The sequence below is a fragment of the Zalophus californianus genome, chromosome 3, assembly GCF_009762305.2.
Source record: "Zalophus californianus isolate mZalCal1 chromosome 3, mZalCal1.pri.v2, whole genome shotgun sequence".
Classification (NCBI taxonomy): Eukaryota; Metazoa; Chordata; class Mammalia; order Carnivora; family Otariidae; genus Zalophus; species Zalophus californianus.
This window is the reverse complement of record NC_045597.1, coordinates 101,680,865-101,699,705: the sequence shown is the minus strand read 5'-3', so window position 1 is coordinate 101,699,705 and position 18,841 is coordinate 101,680,865. Positions and strand designations below refer to the sequence as shown.

General features: G+C 38.9%; 1 protein-coding gene across 7 annotated transcripts in view; it reads right to left on the bottom strand.

The window, feature by feature from the left end:
• The window catches only part of CCNT2 (cyclin T2), a 40,791-nt gene extending 36,852 nt beyond the window's left edge, over window positions 1-3,939 (bottom strand). For 3 of the 7 annotated variants that reach the window (XR_003519044.1, XM_027588882.2, XM_027588886.2), the window contains exons 1-2: window positions 3,521-3,706; window positions 2,605-2,686 (exon numbers count right to left, since the gene is read on the bottom strand). Coding sequence is in view for 6 of the 7 variants with exons in the window: in XM_027588882.2 (XP_027444683.1) it covers window positions 2,605-2,686; window positions 3,521-3,678 (240 nt within the window). In the remaining variant the exon portion in view is untranslated. Of the gene's footprint in view, window positions 1-714; window positions 742-2,604; window positions 2,687-3,128; window positions 3,156-3,520; window positions 3,707-3,843 lie in introns of those variants that run through there. The other 4 variants (XM_027588881.2, XM_027588885.2, XM_027588884.2 and 1 more) reach the window with 3 other exon arrangements.
• Between the last annotated feature and the right edge of the window lie 14,902 nt (window positions 3,940-18,841).

Below are 18,841 nucleotides of genomic sequence, written 5' to 3'. Positions count from 1 at the left end.
AGACTTGGAATTAATATAAGAAACAAATCCATCATGAACTTGACTAACCAAATTAATGAACAGAGTTTCTAAGAGAAACTGGGTCAATATTTATTCTAAGATTGACACTGTAGAGGATGTTATCCCACAGTATAGAACTTGGAGGCGCTGTTGGCGCCAGGGCTTTCATACTTTATTAGATTTATCTTGAGCTTGATGCTGCAAGGCCATTCTTTAATTACTAACCCCAATTACATAAACCTCACTGCATTCAGTGAGCAAAGGATAGACTTATCTAATTAGGTTACATATAACACTCATTTACTGCGGACAGTGATCCAACCCTCCAAGAGATACTGACAATAAAACTCAATGATAAAAGACAGTTTCTGGGTCACTAACACATGTTGATGCTGATTTTATTCTTAAACAATAGCACTTAAGATTTAGGGGATATTTTACTTTTAAATTAGTCAATGTGGGAAAACACAATGAATCCACATGAACATTAAACATTTTAATATAATTAATGCATGGTGTTTATTAAAAAACTAGATACAGTTTGTCCCTAGCATCTTAAATTTAAGCTTGTTAGGGTTTAATTTACTGAATGGTGTTCAGTTTATTTTGCGGTGAAACTCATGCTTTTTGTAGTTTACTATGACATTCCATTATAACCCTACAAGAAAAATTTTCCCAATGATGTCGGGGAGTATGAATTTAAAAGTGACTCACATTCAATTTGAGACCACCCCCTTCACCCTAAAAGAATAGGGGAAAAAAAAAGATAAAAGAGTGAGGCTGTGCAATTGATGCAAGTGCACCAGTACAAATATTAAAACCACTTTTGATACAATAGCAAAGGTAAAAAAGACAACAATTAGATATGAAGGGTGCAATGTTACTTTTTCAAATAGAAATTAACATCAGATTTCAATTGCTAATAACAATTTAATGTAAAATGCTGAAGTTTACCTTTGTACATATATAAGACACTAAGTGGTGTAATAAAAATACTTTGGCTTTTTATTGAATGATGGCATTTAAGTAAATTAGTTAAAGAATGCAAATGACCTGGGCTTCACCAGTCAATTTAAAGTTAAAGCTGTGAATTTTGGCTGTAAGCAAGATATCTGTTTTAAAGCACACCAACCAGGCCATAGAGACAAATTATGAAAGAGTGAGGGTTCAAAAAGAGAAGTATAGTCTTGTGGTGAGTTCATTTACTGGAAGTAGAAAGTAGGCCTGTTTCAGCAAATGGGACATCTGTAGCCACATCAAGAATTTCCACAACTATTTTGACTTGTGACTTCTACCGGCATTTTCCAGGACTACTTAAGGAAAGTCACATTTGTATTAGCATTCATTAGTTTACCACTGCCTTCGGAGCCAATTTAAATAAAAATGTCATTCTCTCAATCTAAATGTTATTGCCAAAAAGGCTTCCTCTCTCTTCCATAACACTATCACTGACCTAAGTTCTGTGCGCCAAGAAATAACTAGGAAAACGGAAACAGAACAAGAATCAGGTAGATTTAAAAGAGAAAGAGAAGAAAAGGAGCCTGCAGGAGACCAAAACGCCTTATGATCCGAAGAGATTAAAACAGGTATCAATCTAAGCTATGAAGCTGTTCCTTCCAATTAGAAAAAAAGTATTTTAAGGACCTTTCAAAGATTGTTTTCTTAGCAAAAAGGTCTTAATGACAATCTACAAAAAACATAAAGTCTTCCACGGTCCATTTTTTTCTACACACACCTTTCAGAATAGCGTTCTAAAAACAGCTGTGATAAAAAGAGCAAAAAATATAGTGACAATTAAGACAGTTAAATATTTCTAATGGGCAATTCTGTTAATGGATGCAACACAGTATGCATATTACTCTAAAAAGAACAGACCCCAAACTCACACCTTTCACAAGGTAAAATAAAATAAAAATTTCAACTCAACAGTATGAACTCAATTCTTCAAGATTTACAAGTTATGTTCTTTAGTCCTGGAGAATAAGTTTTACTTCAAAACTGGTTATACATATACACACCTCTGACAATATATGTGTGAATTCAGGCAAATTTGATGTCTTAGTCACCAAAAATTTAGACTTAACTAATGATGTGATAAAGAGGAACGTTGATACCTTAAGAAATTGTTAGTAAATGAAATATTTCTGCTAACCATTTAACTTTCAAAGTGTCCTTTAAAAAGAATGTCACAATTAAATTAAGCCCAATTCACAGTATTGCAAACAGAAGGAGTCCAACACATTTAAGATGTACAACAGAATGACTAGGCCAAATTACACTGTACATTACAATCTGAAATTATTCACAAGTTAAGTATAAAATTTAAACGAATACCGATGTAATAACTCTGAGTAAATAAACGCTTCTTACTACTTTTTAGCTCAAAAATCTGGCAAAAGCCTTAACACAGCGCCCGGCAGCTTGTCATCACAAATTAAAAAACAAACCAGAAACATTCTGCATTTCAAGCGAAACGTTTATCACGCGGTTTACCTTCACAATTAATTTACAACACTAAATCCAAAAGTAAAATCCGCGACTTTTTTTTGTGTATCCATTTACCTCAAAATTTGGTTATGGTAAAAACAATAAAATAGTACTTACATTTCTATTGAATTTGGTGAAAGAATGATGCATATAAAACCTGTGCATATAAACAATCGCAGTGTTTATTGTAAGCTGAGAGCTGGAACGTAACATTTAGGAAATATCCGAGAAAAACAAGATCTAATTTCCAAAACAATTTTGATGGAAAATTCCTGATCTACGGTGTTTTTCCAATGCTCACCGTTCACTCAAAACCAACCTCAACAACTGTGTGTGTGTGTGTGTGTGTGTGTGTGTGTGTGTGTGTATAAAATAAAACGCTGCAAGGTGGTGGTAGGCTCGACGCCAACAGTAAAAATAAGTGCTGAGCATTTCACTCCAATGTTGCTATTAAGCAAGCCCGGGAAGGATTTATCAATGGCTAGGACTGACTAAGCTCAACATCAGACAGTTGAAACGCGCGCGCGCACACCCATACAAAACCACGCCAAGAACATAAAGACCTCCAGTGAGCTCCCAAGGTAGGAGACCCGCCATCAAACCAGCGAGGAGCACGGGGAGAGGCTGCGGAGAACACTTACGCCTTTCAGCATCGGTAACCCTCCTACCTCTCGACCCCCTTCTCCGACTAGAAGTCGAAGTAGCCACCTCTTTTCTGCGATAATCCCTAAAATTCCCTTCTGGCCTCCGCGCCACTCCCATCCCCCGCCGCCACCACACGCGGCCCCAAACAGATTACACAACGCAGCTTCCCAGCCCGCATTCCCGGACTCCTCTCCTTCCCTCTTTCATTGGCCGCTTGCGGCCTCCCGAGCCCGAGCCTGCCTTCCCTTACAGCGCAGCCGAGGCCCAGAGAAGGCCGAGGCGGCGGCGCCATGTTCGCGGGGCAGCAGGCCCGGCGACCAGGCGACCAGGCGAATAGTAAGGGGGGACAGGGCGTGAGCGGCGGAGGGCCAAGAATAGGAAAGGATACACATTGAGACGCTGTCCCATGTCCTGGATAAGGTTGGCCGCCTGCTGGCGGTATGAGAGCTCTTTATCCGCCTCCACTCCGCAGCGGCGGCTCGGCGTATTCTCCAGCTGTTCCCGAGTAAAGAACCAGCGAGAAGAAGCTCCACGGCCCGACGCCATGACACTTCCTCCTCCGCCCGCTCCCTCACCCACCCCCCTCCCCTCCCGGCTCGCGGACTCCCCGCCAAGGCCGTGCGACCCCGCCCCACTCCGCTCGCCGTAGACCACGCACCGCCCCTTTTCACCCCCGCCGCCGCCCGTGCGCGTGCGCAGGGGCCGCCCTACCGGCTCGCCCCAGTCTTTTGCTTTCTTTTTCCTGTCCCCGGTCTCGCTCTCACGCTCGGGACCACAATGCCCCGCGCCGCTTGTCATTTGGAGGCGCCCGAAGGTGGGGGGTCGGCTGGGAAGGAAAAGGCCGGCGCGATGCATGCCGGGTCTAGGATTGGCGGGGCGAAGGGTTGGGCAGGAGAGGAGCGAAGGGGCTGGCCCTAGGTCGCGTGGAGAGGGAAGGCGGGCAGGCGGCTGCGCAGTGCGACCTGGGCGTGGACTTTGAAGTCGGGGCGGGTTCTTGGGCCGGGAGTCTGGTGGCGCTTTAAGAAAATCTCTGCTCTGTCGCACGCGCACGGCGTAGCCTCCATTTTCCTCCAGCTGTAATCTGCGCAGTCTCGTAGGCTTTCTTGGGCGTTGTCCACGATGGAAAGCCCCCGCCTAGTGGCGGCTCTGGGAGGGACGCACCTGGAAGAGCGCAGAAAAAACAGCGCTCCGCGGTTGTGTTGGACTTGAATTCCCCAGCCAGTTAGGCTGTGGAACTTAATTTTTAGATGTCTGGCCAAAGGTTATCAAGTTAGAAAGAGGAGCTGAATTTTTAAACTAGATTTCTAGGCCATATGGGTAGTGTGTTTTTAAACCAAGCTCTGATTTAAAACAAGGTTAAGGAGGAAGAGATAAACATGTTGTGTTACAGTTAAAACTGTAACACCGCACGTATCAACTGATTAACCCCTTCTGTCCTTGTAAGAGAGTACCGCAGAGCTCAGTTCTGGGAGTAGGTAGGTCTCTGGCTCTGAGCCAATGCCTATTGTGTGTGAATAAAATCTGCCTTTTAAAATTTTAACTATTTAAAAAAAAACAAAGTAAAATTTTAACTGTTTGCCAGAGACAGAATACAGGCAGACATTTTTCTAAAAGGCAACTGATAATGCTTTTAAGTGAGTTCCTGGTTAATACTCCAGGCATTTGTCCTTGTTTTTGGGCTCCTATGCCCAGTGTACCGCTGTCCCTTTGCTTTGCTTGCCTCTGTTACGTATTCTATATAGAGCTATTGATTTGGTTGCAGTAGGCAGTTTGGAATAGTTGTCTGCGTGACTGCCTTTTTTACCTCCCTTGCTTGCTTCCCATCTGTTCCTGCTTAGAGAATTAATAGGATAGACTGATTTAAAGCAACATTTATAGGTGCTTACTCCAACACACTCATTTATGATTAAAAACTCTAAAAAACTAGGAATAGAACTTACTCAACTTGATAGAGAAAATTTATAAAAAACCTCCAGTTAGCATCATACTTAATGGTGAGAAACTAGAAGCTTTCCTGCTAACAAGGATGTCCCCTCTCACCACACTTTTCAACATTGTACTGGAAATCCTAGCTAATACAGTAAGAAAAGTGAATAAAGAATGAACAGATTGAGAAGGTAAAAAAAAATGATTTGTTCAGGGATGACATAATTGTTTTTGTAGAAAATCTCAAAGTATTAAAAATGTGGAGGGGTGCCTGGTTAGCTTTGTCCGTTAAGTGTCCAATTCCTGATGCCGTCTCAGGTTTGATCTTGGGGTGGTGAGTTGGCTCCGCGCTGGGCATGGACCGTACTTAAAATGTAGAACCGGTGATTATGGCAAGATCTTAAGATACAAGGTTAATACACAGGAATCCAATTGAAGTTTGAAATTTAAAGTATAATATTTACAAAAAGTAATACTTAGAAATGACTCTAAATATGTACAGCATCTATGTGTAGAAAACTACAAAACTCTAAGGCAATCAGAGAAGATATAAATGGAAGAATATTCTGGGTTTATGGATTGGAAGACATTATCATTTGGAATCAGTTCTTTCCAACTTGACCTGTGAATTCAATGCGATCCCAAAGTTTTAGCAAGTTATTTTGTAAATATCAACAAATTGATTCTAAAGTTTATATAGAAAAGCAAAAGACCCCCAAATAGCCAGCACAATCCAAAGAAGTTGGACTGATACTGCCTGACCACAAAGCTACAGTAATAAAGAGAGCATATATTGGCAAAAGAATAGATCAATGGAACAGAATAGAGACCCCAGAAATAGACCCACAAAAATAGTCAAGTGATCTTTGACAAAGGAGCAAAGGCAATTTAATAGAGAAAGGATAGTCTTTTCAACAAGTGATGCTAGAACAATTGGATATCCATATGCAAAAAAAAAAAAAAAATCTAGACACAGACCTCACACCATTCACAAAAACTAACTAAATGGATCATGTCCCTAAATGTAAAATGCAAAGCTATAAAGCTTCTAGAAGATGGCACAGGAGAAAATCTAGACAACCTTTTGTTTGGCAATTATTTTTACATACAACAGCAAAAGCATGATCCGTTAAAGAAAAGATTAAGTTGGATTTCATTAGAATTAAGGACCTTTGCTCTGTGAAAGACACTGTAAAGAGAGTGAGCAGACGAGAAAATCTTTGCAAAACACACATCTGATAAAGGACTTGTATCCAAAATATAAAAGAAGTCTTAGAATTCAACAGGAAGAAAACATCCCAATTCTTAAAAACTGAAGCAAAATTAACATACAATCTTATATTAGTTTCAGGTGTAGAACATGTAAGTTCAACAATTCTATACATTACTCAGTGCTCACCACAATAAGTGTAGTTATCATCTGTTACGGTACAACATTATTACAGTATTATTCACTATATTCCCTATGATGTACTTTTTATCTCAGTGACTTACTTATTTCATAATGGAAAGTTTGTACCTCTTAATCCCCTTTATATATTTCACTCATCTCTCCCACAAGCCTCTCCTCTGGCAACCACCAGTTTTTTCTCTGTAAGAGTCTTGTTTGTTTGTTTGTTTTTAGATTCCACATATAAGTGAAATCATACTGTATTTGTCTTTCTCAGTGTATTTCACTTGGCATAATGTCCTTTATATCCATCTATGTTGTTACAAATGGCAAGATCTCACTCTTTTTTATGGCCAAGTAATATTTGATCGTGTGTGTGTGTGTGTTGTGCGTGCACACACATGCATGTGTGTGACATCTTATTTATCCACTCGTCTATCTATGGACACTTGGGTTGCTTCCATATCTTGGCTATTATAAATAATGTCGCAATTAACATAGGGGTGCATATATCTTTTCAAATTAATGTTTTCATTTTCTTTGGGTAAATACCCAGTAGTGGAGTTACTGGATGATGTGGTATTTTTATTTTTAACTTTTTTGAGGAACCGTCATACTGTTTTCCACAGTGGCTGTACCAATTTACCTTCCCACTGATACTGCATGAGAGTTCTTTTTTCTTCACATCCTCACCAACGCTTGTTATTTCTTGTGTTGATTTTAGCCATTCTGACAGGTGTGAGATAACATCTCATTGTGGTTTTGATTTGCATTTCCCTGATGATGAGTGATGTTGAGCATCTTTTCGTGTGTCTGTTTGCCATCTGTAAGCCGTCTTTGGAAAAATGTCTCTTCAGGTCCTCTGCCCATTTTTAATTGGATGATGATGATGATTATTATATTGGTGTTGACTTGTATAAGTTCTTTATATGTTTTGGATATTAACCCCTTATTGGATATATCATTTGCAAATATCTTCTCTCATTCACTAGGTTGCCATTTTGTTTTATTGATGGTTTCCTTCACCATGCAAAAGCCTTTTATTTTGATATAGTCCCAATAGTTTGTTTTTGCTTTTGTTTGCCTGAGAAGACATCTCTAGAAAGATATTGCTAAGGTCAGTGTCAAAGAAATTACTGCCTATGTTTTCTTCTAGGAGTTTTATGGCTTCAGATCTTTAATCCATTTTGAGTTTACTTTTGTGTATGGTGTGAGCCAGTGGTGCAGTTTCACTATTTGGCATGTAGCTGTCCAGTTTCCCCAGCACCATTTAGTGAAGAGACTGTCTTCCTCATTGTATATTCTTGCCTCCTTTATTATATGTTAATTGACCATGTAAGCATGGGTATTCTGTTCCATTGATCCATGTGTCTATTTTTTATACTGTTCTGATTATTACAGCTTTATATTATATCTTGAAATCTGGGACTGTGATGCTTCCAGCTTTGTTCTTTCTCAAGCTTGCTTTGATTGTTCCAGGTATTTTGTGGTTTTATGCAAATTGTAGTATTATTTGTTTTAGTTCTGTGGAAAACACCATTGGTATTTTTGTTACTGTATCCACGTTTGGCTGCTTTAAAGGCCATTACTGAAGAGACAAACTTTGATTGCAAAGGAATTTGAGCTTTATTCAGAAGACGGGCAACCTGAGGAGAAAACAGACTCTTGTCCAAAAGCTAATGCCAAGGTTTCTGCCTGGCCCAGGGGTTTTTAAAGGGATTTAGAGTGGTTAATCAGCAAAGGGAGTGCAGTGACCTGCAACATTTCTTGATTACATGAAGACTTGATGATGCCAGCTCTAAAAGTTATCTCAGTGTTTGGGGACTATGTGATGGGGTCTGGTTCTTGTTTCATCATGTGTAGGAGTACTCTGTTCCTTTGCAGATGAGGGCCAGGTTTACAGATACACAAAGGGAGGTCAGTAAAATCATTTGTGTGACCTAAAAAAAGAAAAAAACATTTTGCTAAAAATGTTTTGCTAAAAAACTTTTAGGCTAATCAGAAAGCTGCGTTGGCTTCAAACAGAATTTTTGGCTTCTGTGGCTTGGGAAAGTTCTGATCCTTCACTCCTCAAGGCCAGTCGTTTGCAAATCTCAAAGAAAGTAAATTAGTTCTGTCACAAATCAAGGGTCTTAGGCCAGCAAATGAGGAGTGTGTCAACTTGAAGCAAGTTAACCCTTATGATCAGCTGGAATGCTGTTACATTTTGATAGGGATTGCATTAAATTTGTAGATTGCTTTGGGTAGTATGGACATTTTAACAATGTTGATTCTTCCAGTCAGCATGGGATATCTTTCCATTTGTGTGTGTCATGTTTTATAGTTTCTAGAGTACAGGTCTTTCACTTCTTGGTGAAGTTTATTCCTAAGTATTTTATTCTATTTGGTGCAATTATAAATGGAATTGTCTTAATTTCTCTTTCTGTTACTTCGTTATTGTGTAGAATGCAGCAGATTTCTGTATGTTGATTTTGTATCCTGCAACTTTACTGAATTCATTTATCAGTTCCAATAGTTTTTTTGGTGAGTCTTTTTTTTTTTTTAAAGATTTATTTATTTATTTAAGAGGAGGGAGGGAGAGTGTGAGCTGGGGGAGGGGAAGAGGGAGAGGGAGAAGGAGGAAGCAGACTCCCCGCTGAGTGTGGAGCCAGACTAGGGGTGCAATTTCACCGCCCTGCGATCATGACCTAAGCTAAAATCAGGAGTTAGACACTTAATCAACTGAGCCATTCAGGTGCTCCTTGGTGGAGTCTTCAGGGTTTTCTATATATAGTATCAACAAATAGTGACAGTTTTACTTCTTCCTTACCAATTTGCGTGCCTTTTACTTTTTGTTGCCTGAGCTGTGGCTAGGACCTCCACTACTGTGCTGAATAGAAGTGGTGAGAGTGGATGTCCTTGTCTTGTTCCTGACCTTAGAGGAAGTAATTTCAGTTTTTCACCATTGAGTATGATGTTAGCTGTGGCCTTTTCATATATGGCTCTTAAACTATGTTGAGGTATGTTTCCTCTAAACCCACTTTGTTGAGAGGAAAACATCCCAATTTTAAACTGGGTAAAAGATCTGAACCCACACCTCACAAGGAAGATATACAGGTGGCACTTAAGCATATTAAAAGATATTCAACATTTTATGTCATGAGGGTGTTCTTAGTTATAGTTTATCACTGCAAAAGAGTGTAAGTTGTCCTTGAATTGAGGCTTGGATGATTTGGTACCTCTATGCAACGTAACACCGTTCAGGTATTAAAAACAAGGCATCAAAGTGCTGGAAGAAAGAAAACTGCCAACCAAGAATAACTGGCAAAGTTGTCTTTGAGAATTGAAGGAGAGATAGAGTTTTCCAGATAAAGAAAACTAAAGGAGTTCATCACCACTAGACTGGCCTTACAAGAAATGTTAAAGGGACTTCTTTAAGCTGAAATGAAAGGGCCACTAATTAGTAATAGGAAAACACAGGAAAATGTAAATCTCACTGGTAAAGGTAAACATGTAGAGGTAAACATGAGGTAAACAGAATAACGTTGCAAAGGTGTTGGGTTAATGACTTATAAAGCTTGTGTGAAGGTTAAAAGACAAAAGCAATATTAACTGTAACTATAATAATTTGTTAATGGATGAAGAAGATAAAAAGATGTAAATTGTGACATCAAAGATGTAAAATCTGGGAACTGGTTTTAAAATTGTAGAGCTTTAGAATGCATCCAAACTAAAGTTATCAACTTAAGATAGACTGTTGGAAGGCAGCTTATATGTGGAATGACCACCAAGTTATTAAGTAGAAAAAAAAAAAGCAAGATGCCACTGTCTGGGTAAAATAAGCAAAGGAATCTGCACATGTAAGTACTTGTATAATCATCGACGATCTTTGCAAGAATACCCAAAAGAATACGTAAAAATGGTTCCTTCTGGGATAGGTTGAATTTGATCTTTTTGAACTCTTCTAACATATTCATGTATTGACTTTTCAAAAAAACTTAAAATTTTAGGTACCTAATAAAAGTGAACAGTTAGACACTTTTTTGGGTGGCTCAGTTGTTAAGCATCTGCCTTCGGCTCAGGTCATGATCCCAGCGTCCTGGGATCGAGCCCCTCATCGGGCTCCCTGCTCAGTGGGAAGCCTGCTTCTCCCTCTCCCACTCCCCCTGCTTGTGTTTCCTCTCTCACTGTGTCTCTCTCTGTCAAAATAAATAAAATTTAAAAAAAGTGAACAGTATTTTATATTTAGAAATGGAAACTTCACTTTTGTTCAGTTTGATTGGAAAAGAGCCTCAGAATCTTCTCTTAAGCAAATACAAAGTGGGTATTTATTTTCCTTAAGTTAATCTTAAGTAATTTCCTGGAATATATAGGTTGGTGTTTTCTGGTTGGGTAATAAAAGTTGGGTTGAGTCAGATCTGGTTTACTTCTTAGGAGAGATCAAAAAGATGGGGAAGGGTGCTGTACAAGGAAGAGAAATGCTTGGATGGCTGTGAATAGATGTCCTTTGGAATCTGATGGTGGTGGGATTTTTTTTTTTTCAGGGATATACTTTGGGGAAGTATGTATGTTAGATAACAAGGGAGAGAAAAGGCTAAAAAAGTGATTTTCCTGAGAGAATTTTGAGATTCTGGATGTGAGCAGTGTTGTTTTAGGGCCAGAAGGTTCTTTTCAAGGCTCCAGTCATGTCATCCCTTACTTAAAGACTTCATTGCTTTTTGACAGACAAAATTCTTTTTTTTAAGATTTTATTTATTTATTTGAGAGAGAGAGAATGAGAGAGAGAGAGCACATGAGAGGGGGGAGAGTCAGAGAGAGAAGCAGACTCCCCGCTGAGCAGGGAGCCCGATGCGGGACTCGATCCGGGGACTCCAGGATCATGATCTTAGCTGAAGGCAGTCTCTTAACCAACTGAACCACCCAGGCGCCCCGACAGACAAAATTCTTTAACTGACCTGTGGTGCCACATGATCTTGCCACTTACCACATTTGCCAAAAATGTCTTGCTTTCTCACCTCCAGCCTCAGTGGTCTTATTTCTTGCTGTGTTTTCTTTCCTGCCATAAGGTTTTCATTTATGCTGTTCCCTCTGTCTTGAATACTCTTCTCTCTCTCCTGTTCACCTCTTTACCTTTACCTCTCACCTCTTGGTTCCGATCACAGCTCAAGCAACATTTCTTCTGAATAGGCTCTTCTCAATTGTGATTAGGCCAAGTTTCTTTTTATAAGCTTTCTACCCCCTATGTGCCTCTCCTTCCCAGCTCTTGTTTTGGTAGCAATTTTATATCTGTTCTTTGCTTAACTGATACCTGTCTCCCTCACTAGATTATACGCACAATTGAGGGTTCTTGCATGTAAAAACAAACATGATCCCAGCACCTATAATGATTCTTGGCACTAAATAAGCCCTCAGTAAATACTGTTGAACACATGTGAGTGAGTAAATAAGTGGGTGAAGGCATAGAGCCTTCTCTCAAGGCAGTCCCAGTCTAATGGGAAGATAGCAATTGCAATTCAAAATGAGAGGTTTGTTCTTTACAGATATCAGGGGAAGATACAGATTAATGAAATCCAAAAGCCTAGGAACCACCACTTTAGGTCCTGAGGAATTTTGAGAGAGAGGATAAGGTGATCAGAAACGTAATTTGGAAATTTTCCTGTGGCAAGACTAAGCCCGGAGGCAGAGATATATAAGAGATAATTTCACTAGTCCTGGTGAGAGATGCGAACCTGAATTTAGTTGGAAGATATGGGGAAGAAAAAAGAGATAAGAAGTGGAAGATGTAAAAGTGGTAGAAACTATTGGATTTAATGGCAGATTTAATATGGATGAAGGAGAGAATTTAGGTGACTGGGTGATGCTATTAATCAGAGTTGGGACTGTAGGAAGTGGAATTAAATTTGTGGATAAAGTGATTGAGTTACACTTGGGGCATATGATTCTGTAAAATAGCATAGCATTGTAGCTTTGGTTTTTTTTTATGCTTAAAGCTCTTAGGACTTCTTGAAACTTTGTCTTCCCTTGACTTCCACATTTCCCTGGTTTTCCTCCTACCCCCCTGGGCGTTACTCAGTTCCCAATGCTAGCTCCTCCATCTGACCTCCAAGTGTTGGTAATTCCAAGAATTAGTCCTGGGTTCTTTTGATTATGTGCTCTACTTTTTCTCCCAGTGATATAAGCCAGTCTCATTTCTTTAAATACCTTTTATACACTGATGACCTCTCCCTAGCCTCTCTCCTGATCTCTCCAGACTAGTATACCCAACTGTTTACTGAACATTCCTACTTAAATGCCTAGGAAGCATCTGAAATATAACAAATCCAACAACAGAACTATTGATTCTCTTCCATCCCAAACCTATTTCTCCCATAGTCTTCCCGTCATGGTAAATGGTAATAAATCTCTCAGATGCTCAAGTAAAAAAAAAAAAAAAAAAACCAAAAAACCAACCTAGGACTCCATGTCTAAAATATGGATGAGTTTAATACCATCAACTACATCTCCGAAGCTAAATGTCCCCAGAATTATTGCAGAGAAGAGTCATAGTTAGAAAGCCCTTCTTTATATCTAGATTAATGAGGAATTCACTTATCTTTTCTTCTAGTGCCTGCATAGTTTGCTTTTCTTTAAAAATTTTTTAAATTTAATTTTTTATTGAAATATAGTTGACACACAATGTTACATTAGTTTCAGGTGTACAACACAGTGACTCAACAAGTCTGTACAATTTGCGCTGCTCATCACAAGTGTAGCCACCAACTGTCACCATGCAGCAGTAATACAGTACCATTGACTATATTCCCTATGCTGTACTGTTTATTCCTGTGACCCTTTTCTTTTTTTTAATTGAAATATAGTTGGCATACAATATTATATTAGTTTCATGTGTGCAGCACAGTGATTCAACAATTCTATGCAAAATGCTCACCATGATAAGTGTAGTAACCATTTATTACCATACAGAGTTATTACAATATTATTGCTATATTCCCTATGCTGTACTTTTCATTCTCATGACTTATTTATTTTATAACTGGAAGTTTGTACCTCTTAATGCCCTTCAGCTATTTTTCCTATTGCCCACTCCCCTCTCCACTGGCAATCACCAGTTTGTTCTCTGTATTTATGAGTCTGTTTCTGATTTTGTGTGTGTGTGTGAGTGTGTTTTATTCTACATATGAGTGAAATCATGTGGCATTTGTTTTTCTCTGACTTATTTCATTTAGCATAACACCCTCTTGATTCATCCATGTTGTCATGAATGGCAAGATTTCATTCTTTTTAATGGCTGAGTAATATTCTATGCCATGGTGTGTGTGCATGTGCATGCGTGTGTGTAATATACATTATATATACTGTTATATATATTATGCATATACACACAATGGAATATTATGTATGTTATATATGTAATTGAATATATAATATGTAATGTGTTTATACACACATACACACACACACATCTCACTACTTTATCCATTTATTTATCAGTGAAAACATGGGTTACTTCCATATCTTGGTCATTGTAAATAAGGCTGCAGTGAATACAGAGGTGCATATATCTTTCTGAATTAGTGTTTCCATTTTCTTCAGGTAAATATGCAGAAGTGGGATTACTGGATCATATGGTATTTTTATTTTTAGTATTTTGAGGAACTTCCATACTGTTTTCCAGAGTGGCTCACCAATTTACATTCCCAACAATAGTGCATGAGGGTTTCCTTTTCTCTACACCCTCACCAACACGTGTTATTTCTTGTTTTTTTGATTTCAGTCATTCTGACTGGTGTGAGGTGATATTTCATTTTGGTTTGGATATGCATTTCTCTGGTAATTAGTGATGTTGATCATGTGTCATTGGCCACCTGTATGTCTTTTTATTTTGAAAAATGTCTATTCAGGTCTTCTGCCTATACACACACACACACACACACACACACACACACACACACATTTATTTGAGACAGAGAGAGTGAGCGAGTTGGGGAGGAGCAAAGGGAGAGGGACAAGCAGGCTATGCTGAGTTTGGAGCCAGTCATGTGGACCCTAAGATCATGACCTAAGCCAGAACCAAGAATCTGCCATTTAACCGACTGAGCTATCCAGGTGCCCCTATATCAGATTGTATTTTTGTGTGTGTGTTGACATAATTTCCTTTTCTTATAGTTAAATCTTTTATCCAATTGCTGTTGGAGTTATTCCTATGTATGATGTGGGAAATGAATCTAATCTTGTAGCATTATTTTTTTAAATTTTTTATTAACATAAAATGTATTATTTGTTTCAGGAGTACAGGTCTGTGATTCATCAGTCTTACACAATTGACAGCACTCACCATAGCACATACTTTCCCCAATGTCCATTACCCAGCCATCCCATCCCTCCCACCCCCCACCACTCCAGCAACCCTCAATTTGTTTCCTGGGAGTAAGAGTCTCTTATGGTTTGTCTCCCTCTCTGGTTTCGTCTTGTTTCATTTTTCCCTCCCTTCCCCTATGATCCTCTGTCTTGTTTCTCAAATTCCTCATATCAGTGAGATCATATGATACTTGTCTTTCTCTGATTGACTTGTTTCGCTTAGCATAATACCCTCTAGTTCCATCCATGACGTTGCAAATGTCAAGATTTCATATTTTTTGATGGCTGCATAGTATTCCATTGTGTGTGTGTGTGTGTGTGTGTGTGTGTGTGTGTGTGTGTGTGTGTGTGTATACCGCATCTTCTTTATCCATTCATCTGTCGGTGGACATCTAGGCTCTTTTCATAGTTTGGCTATTGTGGACATTGCTGCTATAAACATTGGGGTGCATGTGCCCCTTCAGATCACTACATTTGTATCTTTGGGGTAAATACCCAGTAGTGGAATTGCTGGGTCATAGGGTAGCTCTATTTTCAACTTTTTGAGGAACCTCCATACTGTTTTCCAGAGTGGCCGCACCAGCTTGCATTCCCACCAACAGTGTAGGAGGGTTCCCCTTTCTCCACATCCTTGCCAACATCTTTCATTTCCTGACTTGTTCATTCTAGCCATTCTGACTGGTGTGAGGTGGTATCTCAATGAGGTTTTGATTTGTATTTCCATGATGCCAAGTGATGTTGAGCACGTTTTCATGTGTCTGTTGGCCATTTGGATGTCTTCTTTGCAGAAATGTCTGTTCATGTCTTCTGCCCATTTCTTGATTGGATTATTTGTTCTTTGGGTGTTGAGTTTGATAAGTTCTTTATAGATTTTGGATACTAGCCCTTTATCTGATATGTCATTTGCAAATATCTTCTCCCATTCTGTTGGTTGTCTTTTGGTTTTGTGGACTGTTTCTTTTGCTGTGTAAAAGCTTTTTATCTTGATGAAGTCCCAATAGTTCATTTTTGCCCTTGCTTCCCTTGCCTTTGGCGATGTGTCTAGGAAGAAGTTGCTGTGGCTGAGGTCGAAGAGGTTGCAGCCTGTGTTCTCCTCAAGGGTTTTGATGGATTCCTGTCTCACATTTAGGTCTTTCATCCATTTTGAGTCTATTTTTGTGTGTGGTGTAAGGAAATGGTCCAGTTTCGTTCTTCTGCATGTGGCTGTCCAATTTTCCCAATGCTATTTGTTGAAGAGACTGTCTTTCCATTGGACATTCTTCCCTGCTTTGTCAAAGATTAGTTGACCATAGAGTTGAGGGTCCACTTCTGGGCTCTCAATTCTGTTCCATTGATCTATGTGTCTGTTTTTGTGCCAGTACCATACTGTCTTGATGATTACAGCTTTGTAATAGAGCTGGAAGTCCGGAATTGTGATGCCGCCAGCTTTGCTTTTCTTTTTCAACATTCCTCTGGCTATTCGGGGTCTCTTCTGGTTCCATACAAATTTTAGGATTATTTGTTCCATTTCTTTGAGTAAAGTGGATGGTATTTTGACAGGGATTGCATTGAATGTGTAGATTGCTGTAGGTGGCATTGACATTTTCACAATATTTCTTCTTCCAATCCATGAGCATGGAATGTTTTTCCATTTCTTTGTGTCTTCCTCAATTTGTTTCATGAGTATTCTATAGTTTTCTGAGTACAGATTCTTTGCCTCTTTGGTTAGATTTATTCCTAGGTATCTTATGGTTTTGGGTGCAATTGTAAATGGGATCAACTCCTTAATTTCTCTTTCTTCTGTCTTGTTGGTGTATAGAAATGCAACCGATTTCTGTGCATTGATTTTGTATCCTGCCACTTTACTGAATTCCTGTATGAGTTCTAGCAGTTTTGGGGTGGAGTCTTTTGGGTTTTCCACATAAAGTATCGTATCATCTGCAGAAAGTGAGAGTTTCACTTCTTCTTTGTTGTTTCGGATGCCTTTTATTTCTTTTTGTTGTCTGATTGCTGAGGCTAGGACTTGTAGTACTATGTTGAGTAGCAGTGGTGATATTGGACATCCCTGCTGTGTTCCTCGTCTTAGGGGAAAAGCTCTCAGTTTTTCCCCATTGAGTATGATACTTGCTGTAGGATATTCATAGATGGATTTTATGACATTGAAGTATGTACTTCTATCCCTACACTGTGAAGAGTTTTAATCAAGAAAGGATGCTGTACTTTGTCAAATGCTTTTTCTGCATCTATTGAGAGGATCATATGGTTCTTGTTCTTTCTTTCATTAATGTATTGTTACACTTTGATTTCCAGATGTTGAACCAACCTTGCAGCGCAGGAATAAATCCCTCTTGGTTGTGGTGAATAACTCTTTAATGTACTGTTGGATCTATTGGCTAGTATTTTGGTGCGAGTTTTTGCATCCATGTTCATCAGGGATATTGGTCTGTAGTTCTCCTTTTCAATGGGGTCTTTGGTTTTAGGATCAAGGTAATGCTGGCCTCATAAAATGAGATTGGAAGTTTTCCTTCCATTTCTATTTTTTGGAACAGTATCAAAAGAATAAGGCATTAATTCTTCTTTAAGTGTTTGGGACACCATCTTGCCCTGGGCTCTTGTTTGTTGGGAGATTTTTGATTTCTGCTTCAATTTCCTTACTGGTTATGGGTCTGTTCAGGTTTTCTATTTCTTCCTGGTTCAGTTTTAGTAGCTTATACATCTCTAGGAATGCATCCATTACTTCCAGATTGTCTAATTTGCTGGCATATAGTTGCTCATAGTATATTCTTATAATTGTTTGTATTTCTTTGGTGTTGGTTGTGATCTCTCCTCTTTCATTCATGGTTTTGTTTATTTGGATCATTTCTCTTTTTGATAAGTCTGTCCAGGGGTTTAATCAATCTTATTAGATTGGTATTATCTTATTATAGAACCAACTCCTAGTTTTGTTTATCTGTTCTACTGTTCTTTTGGTTTCTATTTCATTGATTTCTCTCTGATCTTTATTATTTCTCTTCTCCTGCTGTGTTTAGGCTTTATTTGCTGTTCTTTCTCCAGCTCCTTTAGGTGTAGCATTAGGTTGCATATTTGAGACCTTTCTTGTTTCTTGAGGAAGGCTTGTACTGCTATATACTTTCCTCTCAGGACCGCCTTTGCTGCATCCCAAAGATTTTGAACAGTTGTGGTTTCATTTTCTTTTGTTTCCATGAATTTTTTTTAATTCTTCTTTAATTTCCTGGTTGACCACTTCATTCTTTAGTAGGATGCTCTTTAGCCTCCATGTATCTGAGTTCTTTCCAACTTTCCTCTTGTGACTGAGTTCTAGTTTCAAAGCACTGTGGTCCGAAAATATGCAGGGAATGATCCCAATCTTTTGGTACTGGTTGAGACCTGATTTGTAACCTAGGATGTGATCTATTCTGGAGAATGTTCCATGGGCACTAGAGAAGAATGTGTATTCCGTTGCTTTGGGATGGAATGTTCTGAATATATCTGTGAAGTCCATTTGGTCCAGTGTGTCATTTAAAGTATTTCCTTGTTGATCTTTTGCTTAGATGATCTGTCCATTTCAGTGAGGGGGGTGTTAAAGTCCCCTACTATTGTATTGTTGTCAATGTGTTTCTTTGATTTTGTTATTAATTGGCTTATGTAATTGGCTGCTCCCATGGTAGGGGCATAGATATTACAATTGTTAGATCTTCTTGTTGGATAGACCCTTTAAGTATGATATAATGTCCATCCTCATCTCTTATTACAGTCTTTGTGTTAAAATCTAATTTGTCTGTTATAAGGGTTGCTGCCCCAATTTCTTTTGATGCCCATTAGCATGGTAAATGGTTTTCGACCCCCTTGGTTTCAATCTGGAGGTGTCTTTGGGTCTAAAATGAGTCTCTTGCACACAGCATATCAGTGGGTCTCGTTTTTTTATCCAATCTGATACCCTGTGTCTTTTGAGTGGGGCATTTAGCCCATTTACATTCAGGGTAACTATTGAAAGATATGAATTTAGTGCCATTGTATTACCCATAAGGTGACTGTTACTGTATATTGTCTGTGTTCCTTTCTGGTCTATGATACTTT